The 10110-nt window shown below is 41.9% G+C and overlaps 1 protein-coding gene across 2 annotated transcripts; it reads left to right on the top strand.

The window, feature by feature from the left end:
- Positions 1–207: 207 nt before the first annotated feature.
- Positions 208–9944, top strand: bend4 (BEN domain containing 4). Of its 2 annotated transcripts, none has more exons than XM_026146705.2 (6): positions 208–670; positions 3882–4466; positions 5243–5334; positions 5495–5521; positions 5624–5864; positions 7945–9944. In XM_026146705.2, exons 1-6 carry the CDS (start codon positions 208–210, stop codon positions 8175–8177), a joined length of 1641 nt encoding a protein of 546 aa, XP_026002490.2. In that variant the 3' UTR covers positions 8178–9944. The 2 variants fall into 2 exon arrangements, with proteins under 2 accessions (XP_026002490.2, XP_026002482.2); XM_026146697.2 differs by having other exon boundaries at positions 5243–5394.
- Positions 9945–10110: the final 166 nt, after the last annotated feature.

Raw genomic sequence — 10110 nt, 5'->3', positions numbered from 1 at the left:
TATTTCCCTCTGGAGGAGTCTCGGTATCGGCGCCCCCGACTGGGGATTGGAGCGGCGACTTGTCAGTAAATTAGCCCACCCTTCACAGTGTTTGTGAGGGAAACCGAGACAGTGACGGTCTGATCCCTCGCTTATCAGCTGCCTGTCACACCAGCACGCTAAGACACCGACCCGCAGCCATCCGCCGCGCTGTGACACCTGGCCGGTATGGAGGGAGAGATGCAGCCCGCAGATGAAGGGCCGTGCGCCCCGAAGATGTGCCGACAGCAGCGAGGTCCGTACAGCACCCTAAAAACCTTCCAGAGCAAGCGCTCTGCGGGCAAGTCGCGCTTTGACCGGTCCGCTGTGGTCGAGATGCCCCTGTTTGGAGACGGGCATCATTTCACTTTTCACCCCGAACAGCCTCATCCTTTCCAGCCGCACCATCATCAGCAACAGCGTCCGCAGCAGCAGCAGCTCCACCAAACCGGCGTTTCTATCAGCAGCAGCCAGCAGCATCACCGGACGACTCAGCAGCAGCAGCAACGTTTCCCATGTGAGACCAGGCCCAGCAGCAGGGTTCCGACATCCACCTCAGCGGCAGCATCTCTCGGTAGCCAGCAGCGGCACGGCAGCAGCGGCGGAGCAGAGCCCAGATTTTCTCCGGACTGCACCTACGGTATCAGCACAGGTGGGTTTTAAACTTGCCCAGAGTGTGGCACGAAAGTCACTTCTCTTAACGTCTAGGATATTCAGACTTTTACAGTCGTTGAGTCCAGATTAGTGAAACGCTGGAACAGTTGTTTTTCTTTCTTTTGGTTCGCCTCTTAGATGAATGAGTGCAAAGCTTCCAGAGTCAATAAACTTAAGGGTTGCAGGCAAAAAGCCAACATGTCTTTTGTTTGTCTCACATCACCTTCATGTTTTTGTTCCCATTTCTTGCTCCTGTCAGCAGTGATTGATGTGCTGTTGTGATGAGAGCAGTCATGATTGAATCTCTAGTGTGCATGTGCTAAAAATTACACCGGGTCTGCGCCTGTGTGTTTACTTGCGAATGTATATGTGTGTATGTGTGTGTGTGTGTGTGTGTGTGTGCAAGAAGGGCTCTGTCTCCTGTTGTAACACATTGTTCCCTGCTCATTTTCTTCTCAGCTGCTGTTCATTAGAGGGGTGCACAGGAAGAAATGTGTTCCCCATGTGGAGGGCGGGTCCATGGGAACCAGCATTAAGATGAAAGCAATGAACCTAACCCTGGCATTACCAAGATTAAATATTAGACATCTCATCCCTTAATCAGATAATAATCTCGTTATCACTGCTGGCAGCAAAGACTCAATTTGCTGCTGCTTATTGTTGCTTTGGAGACAATCAAGTGCTCAGCCAGAGCTCCGGTCTCACTGCAAGCCCTGTATTAACTAACTTAGATGTGAAATGGCAAATTTGTGCATCAGGTAGGGCATATTTAACTTTTAAGTGATCGTTTATCTTTGACCAGCTCGCATCTGTGAAACCTGGGTCTCTTTGTTGTTTGCATCTATTTTGGCATGCACATGATCCTGATATCACTAATGAAACAGTCACATAAAACTGTGTTTCCCCTGCTCTAGTGAATCAGCCTATAATACACAAGATGTATCGTCCAATCAGAGCTAAAGCGTGCCATGCATTTCTTGCTGATAATGACACATCAAAGTGCTTCTATCTACACCACAGAAACAACTTAATGTTCCTCTTATGGCTCGGAAAAAGAAGAAACTTGATGTCCTTTCTTTCTCCGGAGGGCCTGGGATTCAGCAATCAGTTCAGCACACAATAACACAAATTGCATTGAAAAGCCTCTCCCAAAGAGTTGTGATTAAAATAAATGGGTCTCATAAATTTTCCCTCTGCCGACCGTGTTGTTTTTAATGAAATTTTATGAGACTCTCAGCTCGCAGTGCCACGGAATTGGTGAGAGAAGGAGACGAGAGTGGGGGCGGGGTGCACGGTGAAGGCGAATGATATCAGATACATCTCGACGGGTAAACAGAGACGGCACGCATATTAATAAATGCGACACATCTGCGCCAGGCTGATAGACACGTCTGAGCGAGTGGGAACGCAGCAATGGCCGCCTAGAATTCATTTTGTGTGTGTGTGTGTGTGTGTGTGTGTGTGTGTGTGTGTGTGTGTGTGTGTGTGTGTGTGTGTGTGTGTGTGTGTGGCCAGTGGACTCATAATCATTACAGAGAGGTGTGTGTGAGATCATCTCATTAGGATGTGCCTAGACTACCAGGGAAACTATCCACTGAGGCTTGTTTCTGGACAATAGCTCCATGCTCATTTTGTGAAACTGTGACTTTAGAGTTTATTGACATCTGAATAAATCTGTATAATCAAGCTGACATTTCCATGAGCAGAGGAGCCAAGTGTCTGCTGCTCTACTGGAACACTTTGCCACAATAAGACGTGGCAGAGAGCAAAAGAGAGCAAAGAGTAAAGGCAGGCGGAAAGAGTACAAACTACAACCCCAAGAAACCCAATGCACACAATCACTCATGTTGTTGCCAGAACTGTAGCAGCTTAGAGCCTCATGTTTCAGCACTGGTGAAAAGTACAATATGTTTCATCAGGTAAGAACCTCAAACCTGATTTTACAAGCGAGGGTTCCTGCTTCAGTGCATTTCAGAACTTGGACATCTGTCAGCAGAAGTTATTGGTTACTCTGCTGTTTAAGACTTCAGCTAAAAAAACAAACATGAAGCCAAACTGAAGATTAAACCAGGGGGCTTAACACAGCATGTCGCTTTAGCTGAGGCATCGTCCTGTTTTAGGTTTCTATGCAATTCAAGCAAAACCATTTCCCTCTAAACACCTTCGTGTTATGGATGTATTAGTTAGATCCACCAATTTGGAGAGAGAACACAGGAGACACAGATGCAACGTAAAACAATATAGATATACTTATTTTCTTCTTATTGCATCAGGTAGAACCATCCCTATTCTGACAGCTGACCTTTTAAAACCAGACAGTTTCTCTACTTTTATCCCTCCTTCTGGATCAGATGTCATCAACTCAGCTGCCTCTAGTTTGTCTTTCAGGCATTTATGTTTCCTGTACCCAGGCAGACCCTGTATAGGTGACACCAGAGTGAAGATGTAAGACCACACGCCCTTTCATCAAATTTAAAGTAGCAAACACAGACCTCGCTGTAATAAGGAGAGGTGATCAAATCTGTCTCACACAGTGCAAGAAGATCAGATTCTTAAACTCAGGCACAACAATGCTTTGTTTAAAATCTTACTAAGAGAAGTGAAATCACAGAAATCTGTGAGTTATACTGTCCTGGCTTCACTAATGCTGCATGTCACACCGTACATGACATTATTAGATTGTTCACATTTTGGAGGGATTTTACAGTTGTAGCTTTTCAAGGTGTAATAATTGCAGCACTTAAACTGTTTAGTCCACTGGTTCGTCACGCAACGTTTGATACAGGAAGTGTAAAGTGTGCTCATCTCTGAGGTATGAATGGTGTAGGCTATACTTTGCATGTGTGTCTCCTGAAGGATTACTGCTGCACAGCGGAAAAGCCAGATAGAAGCCAACAAAGAAATTATTTCAAGCCTCAAACTCCTCAAGGACTTGTCTGCAGCTTTTGAGCTTATCACTACATCCTCAGCAGTGACTTGAGTTTGCTCACTTGTCCTGAAATCCTGTCACTGTAGGACTGTCTGCCTGTGTTAACTGATTGCATTGGTTAGTGGGTCAGCAGGGAGCATGTGAAAAAAGCCAAAAGCTCCAGCGAGTCTTATAAATGGACCTTGAGGGCAATGTTTGCTTGAGTGACTCTGCAAACACAAGCAGCTCATCTTAAATCCAATGACTGGCTGCTAATGTGAATGTCTGTTGTCTGCTTCAGAGAACCGTCTCATCTTAGATGCCTTCGCCCAGCAGTGCAGCCGAGTCCTCAGCCTCCTCAACAACGGGCGTCTCCTGGAGCCCTCCTCCTCCTCCTCCTCCATCACCTCTAACATTAAGCTGGAAGATGGGCCAGGGGACACTCAGGGGCTTCATTGCTCCTCACAGGGGAAGTCTAAATCCGAGGAGAGCTCTTCCACCACAGACCCTGAGGAGGAGGCTCAACAAAGCCATTTGAACCAACAACAGACCTCTGCAGTTCTCCGCATCTTCACAGACTCCCTGCAGAACTATCTGCTCTCAGGACCTCAACAACAGCACCAGCAGCAGCAACATCTGTCTGCTAGTCTGGAGGACGAGCAGTGCCCGGCACCTGAGTCTGGTTCAGGAGTGTCTCCTCCAAGACACAACCTGGGAGGATGGGGCTCCCCGACTCCATCAGAATCATACGGCCACCCCTCGTCCACACTGCCTGAGGAGGAGGAGGAGGAGAACTGCTGTCCTCGCTGCCTGGAATTAGAGCAGGAGGTGCTGTCTCTGCAGCAGGAGAACGAGGAGCTCCGCAACAAGTTGGAGAACATCCCAGGTGCAGTAATAACAGCCAGGACACAGTGATGACTGCTTTAATCCTCACTCAACTGGGGACAGGAAATCTCTTCATCCCACAAATCTTTTTTTTATATGCTGCCATCTGACTTTTGATTTCATGTGCACGGCATTAATCGGTACCGATGATACACATCAATGCTATTTACAAAGCGTGTTATCGAGGGCTTCTGGGTAGTTGGTTTGCTTTATACTCTTATCTACTCGTATACACGTAACATGCATAGCATTTGTGTTGACATCATCACTGGAAGGACAGCAGAATCAAAGTCGGATTCTGATATAAACATTTAAAGTCCATGTAGTCAAATCCTTACGTGTCATCTTTCTTACAGCGTTTATATGAGTGTTTGTTTTCATCTGTGAAAAATACTGAGCACAAAATGTGCTTGTGAGATCAACAAATTATTAGGAAGTGCTTCATTTTCTTCCTCATGCTTTTGCAATCTAAATGCATCCCACAGTTTAAAAAGTGTGTTCAAAGCATCTATTTTTGTTAACTTGTCTGCTCTCCCCAAAGCATCCTGAGCTCCCTGTTGTCACACTAGCCTAGTTTGCACTAAAACAACTTATTTTAACTGCACATAAAATTCTGTGTACAGTGTCTGATCGGGAAAAACCAGGTTGTAAAGATTTGTTAAAAAGGAAGAAAACATAGCAGGGTGTCAGTGTTTAAATGCAGCAGATGGGTTGTTCTTTGCTGCGATTTTGACCCTGGGCTTCTCTTTATGGTAACGTTCGCTTGTTTTTACACAGTTCCCTGTCAAAATGTTCTTGACTACTTCAAGACTGTTCTCGAGTTCCACAACCAGCTGGCCCAGCCGATGCCAGAGGAGCAGCTCACAGAGGTGAGGAAGCAGCCCCCTCTTCATTATTCAGAGCAGATGTCATCAGTAGCATATCTTAAGGTGGGGAAATATCACATCAGATCAACAGTGCATTAGAAATGTCTTCATGCGGATAACTGTGAATGTAAGTGATGTGAAATTAAAAGCTCTGTCTATACAGGAAGAAGAGCGGCAAACAGTCTTTGAGGTTTGTGTCTTAACTTCTTGTTTGTTTGTTTTTAATTACATGATAGAAATGTCATGGAAAGCAACATCTTTCGTTTTCTCCTCCTCCTCCTCCTCCTCACAGGGCAGTAAACAGCTCCTGGAGAACTATCCGCTCTTCATCACCAATAAGCAGTGGGACGAAGCTGTCAACTCCTCTAAGAAAGATGGCAGACGGCTGCTGCGCTATCTAATTCGCTATGTCTTCACCACAGATGAGCTCAAGTTCTCCTGTGGTTTAGGCAAAAGGAAGCGGTCAGTCCACTCAGGAGAGGCAGGCCTGGAAAGACGACCGCTCAACCCTGTTAAAGTCAGCTGCCTCAGAGGTAAAACTACAAAACATTATAGTTCACGACATATTTTAAATAGGAGGAAAACATTACAGGTTATTACTGTTTAAATACAGAAGATGTGGCCAGTTTCTATTTACGGGTCTATTTGCTCAAAAGGTCTTTTTACAAATTGCTTCACTCAAGGCTTGAATCAAGTGTGTGAAATATCCTGAGACCTTTATTGACACAGTTGTATGACTCTCATGTTAATCTTTTAATTATAAAATATGTTATTAGTGTTGCTTGATTGCCATAAGTGGCTTTCTCATTAGAGTGCTCCACTTCTTTAAACCACTGACAGACCTTAAAAGCAGCAGCAGCTATCTACAGTCTAAGATCTGATACATATGGGGTTTGTGGTCATGTGATGCAGATTATAGCAGCTTAAATTAAAGTTGTCTTAACTCCGGTTGCTAGGCAAAACCAGGAAAGTTTATGTGCGTTGCTATTTACATCTTACATCCAGAAAGCATTCAGATCCCTTCACATTTTGCTCTGGATTTAGTTTTAATGGATAAAAGTGCCCTTGTCCTCATGTTTGCCTTGTGGCAGTGTGGATGGTGGAACCTTACACACATGGGTTTGCTTTTCCGAAACTGTCCCATACGTTCATTTTGCCACATATGGACTCCAATCAAGGTTAATTAGCTCCTTAAGTCGTTGCCTTTTTTAATTCGATTTCCACCTGAAAAAACATCCCTGACTTTCATCGGTGAAAGCTCAAAGCTGTGAGGACTAAACGAGCAACTGTGGGAGAATTTTGAAATTTGAATTTTCTGCATACTCATTTCTCACTGTATACAAAATGTTATGTGACCGCAGTGAAGCACAACAATGCTATATCCATTTAGACTTTTGAACATTGAGTTGAAATCTATACGGCTGTGTGTGGTAGAAGGGATTCTAATAAACTGGATGCATCTGCTTATCTTAGAGAGCCACAGCAAAGAGTCACACTACTTGTAAATGAAGGATTTCAGTTTATGCTTTTAGTAAGTTTGCAAAAAAGAAACTTGAAACACATTTTTGTGTCTTTTTGGTTATTTGAGCATAGACTGATGGGAGAAAGTGGGCATTTTTAACCATTTAAAATTCAATACAGTGGCTTGGGTCTAAAAATGTTATTCAATAGACGGACAGATAGTATTTAGCAAAATAAAATACATCTCTGGATATGAAACACAAACTCATGATGGTGTAAATAAATATTTATAAGTTTCAAAGGGGATAGGTAGAAGTCTAACACTTACCGTTATAAAAACAACCAAACAGAAAACTGAGCTTTATACGAGCTACCGTCATTCTCATGGCTACAGTTATATGTGCGTTACAATAATAATGGAGTGTAACAGCTAGATGAGCAATATTCCCTGAATGAAGCAGAAAAACCAAACCACTTATTTACCGATTTAATCCATCCTCATAGCAGGAGTCTGTAATGAGTTTTTTTGTTCTGTTTTACTCTTGTATAGTATTAAAACTAATGTAAATATTACATTTTTAATATAGTTGATATGTGGCTTCCAGCATAGTTTAATATTTATTATCAACCATGGAAATTTAATTTGTATTTTTTAAATTCAATATTATTTATCATAATCATCTCACTGCTATAGATCCAGCAGTTTCCAAATATCATATATTTAGTTTTACTTAAGTTAAATATTAATTTGTTATTATCAACCCAGATTTTTAATGTATTTAATTTTTACATTCTGAAGTTGTTCCAAGTCATTACCACAGCACCTTAGCCTGTTGTTATCTGTTGTTTGTAATGTTCTTCTAATTTTACGCGTATTATTCATGTTCAAAATGAACTTCAGTGGTCCTAACACAGATCCCTGAGGAACTCCACGTCGCAGTTTTAAATTGTGAGTCGATATCAGTCGATCATCAAAGATTGAACTTTTTTGGTTATTTCCTTCCTCTTTTGAGCTAAACACCCAAACACCACCCAGTAAGCCCAGGATGTCCTCTGTTTAGCACGTCCTGTCTTAGTAAGGTAGCTCAAATAAGTTGAAAGGTACAGACCAAAAAAAAATTAATTAATTTTTTAAATTCCTAATCTTGCCAGAGTTTATCCGGATGCACTGTGCTTCAAACCCAGACTGGTGGATGCCCTCTGAGGAGCAGATCAACAAAGTGTTCAGCGATGCCGTCGGTCACGCTCGTCAGGGCCGAGCAGTCGGCACCTTTTTGGGCAGCAGCGGCAGCAGCACCAGCAGCCTGTACATGGACGGCTTTGACGGACATCTTTCACAGGATGAACTGTATTTAAAAAGCTGCCAGAACGGTCAGTCGGATTGAAGTTTAAGGAGAAGTTAAAGACAAATGCCTGAAATGTAGCTGTACAACAACATATCCCAAAACTCTGACCTTGTCACTTTACACAGTGAAGAAAACATTCCAGAAGACGTTTAACATATAGACTACAGTCCTCCTTTTCAAATAGTTTTATAGTTTTCCCCATTTTTATACCTAAACCCTTTGTTTAGTGAAAATTGGACTCTTGGAGGTTTTAAATTGAACAGGTTGAGTCTTCCATATGCTCCTTTTTTAAAGTTTGAGCAGTTACATCACTGCCAGTGGAAAGAAGTCACTTCAAGGAGGCTGATTTCTTTTTCTTTTCTTTGTTTTTACTTGTTTTTTTACAATCTACATGTGCATTTAGAGTTCATATGGAAGTTATTTATGTTAATGACCCAGTTAGAGACTTGTATGTATGTACCATTGACACCACTTATAAACTTTACCATGGAAAGTAGCACTTAATATATATTTTTTGTCACTGGTGAAGCACCTTTACTTGCAGCCCTTCAACAGGAGTGCCTCTGAGAAAATCATGTTTTGTTATTTGTAGTTTTGCACTTTGAATCTCTTTATTTTTCCCTCATTTAATGGAAGGAAAAGTGCATTTAAAAAGAGAAAAGTTTGTGAAATGACTTTGAATCCAGCCTCCTTTGGCTGGAAAATGTTTCAGTCAATGCTGCGTTGCTCCTAATCTTCATGTTAGGAAGAATATCGCAAGTTAATCAAAAGCACTATATTGGAAATTGCTAAAATGTAAAAAGTCAGTTTGGTTTTGACCCAACTTCCATTTTTGGCTTGTAAGAATTCCTCACGTCTGCAGAGGACACATGACATTTCTTGTTTGAATTACTGTGTGTAGCAGTGATATAATACTGATGTTTTTTCCACATAATAAACAAAAATTGCAGATTTAAGGAAAAAATGGAAGCCTGGGAAATGTTAATCAGGCTGTATCTTTTTATTTGAATGTTTGCATTTTTTACATCAATGTTTTTTTTCCTTTGCATTCTGAAAATTTGGAATTCAGCTAAAAGAGAATTTGCGGTATTTCGCGAGCATTCCCTTATTACAGTGTTGCCGTACTCGAGCATTTCATGTCGGCATTGATCAAGACATCTGGTTTAAGGCAGCTGCCATATAATAATGCCTTAAACTCGTTTGGAGACCACCACAGTGTAAAGTGTTAAAGATGTGTGTCAGAAATCCTGTAATGTGTTTCGTTTGTGTGTCGGTCTAAAGTTTCTTTAAACGTCAATCCAAGTGGAAAAAATGTGATCACTTCATCGTTTTCCTGCAACTTCTCCAATTTGCACCTTTAAGTGTCTTACTGTAGGCAAGGCAATCCTAAAGTGAGAAGTCCACGTGCAGGATTCAACCACTTTTATTCTTTTGTGCTTATTTGACGCTCATTGACTTCACCTCATGACACTGTTTTCTGCGTTTGAATGTACCAGATTTCTTAGGTCAGTCCGCCAAGTTGACAGTGCTGTGTAAATGTGTAATATAAAGTACAGTTATTGTGTGAGGTGTCTTTGAAATACCACTTCTCCCTCTTTAAAAAGCCAAGTAGAAAAGTGCCACAGAAACCTTAAACCAGTCGGATTCTGTTGTTGTGTTGCTGTTCTGAATGTGAGCGTTGGTTTGTATTTACTCCTTTACCCTCAAAGTGGCTGTTATCAACACTGTGAAACATCAGTTGGGTTTTTACAGATATAGTTTCTGTTGTTTTTTATTTATAATAAATAAAATAATACCTGAATCCTATCTCTCTATGAAACAGTATTATCTTTGTGACATTAAAGTTTGTCAAATCCATTTTCTAATAGAGTGATCCATCTGCTGGATTAATACTGTATGTACTTGTTAAAGACGGCCTTTTGTGCCGGCTGGGATCTTGGCAAGAAAAGCAAACATTATACATTTAATCCAA

The sequence above is a fragment of the Astatotilapia calliptera genome, chromosome 2, assembly GCF_964374335.1.
Source record: "Astatotilapia calliptera chromosome 2, fAstCal68.1, whole genome shotgun sequence".
In the NCBI taxonomy this organism is placed as follows: Eukaryota; Metazoa; Chordata; class Actinopteri; order Cichliformes; family Cichlidae; genus Astatotilapia; species Astatotilapia calliptera.
Note: the sequence above shows the minus strand (reverse complement) of the source record. Positions and strands in the feature narration are given on the sequence as shown.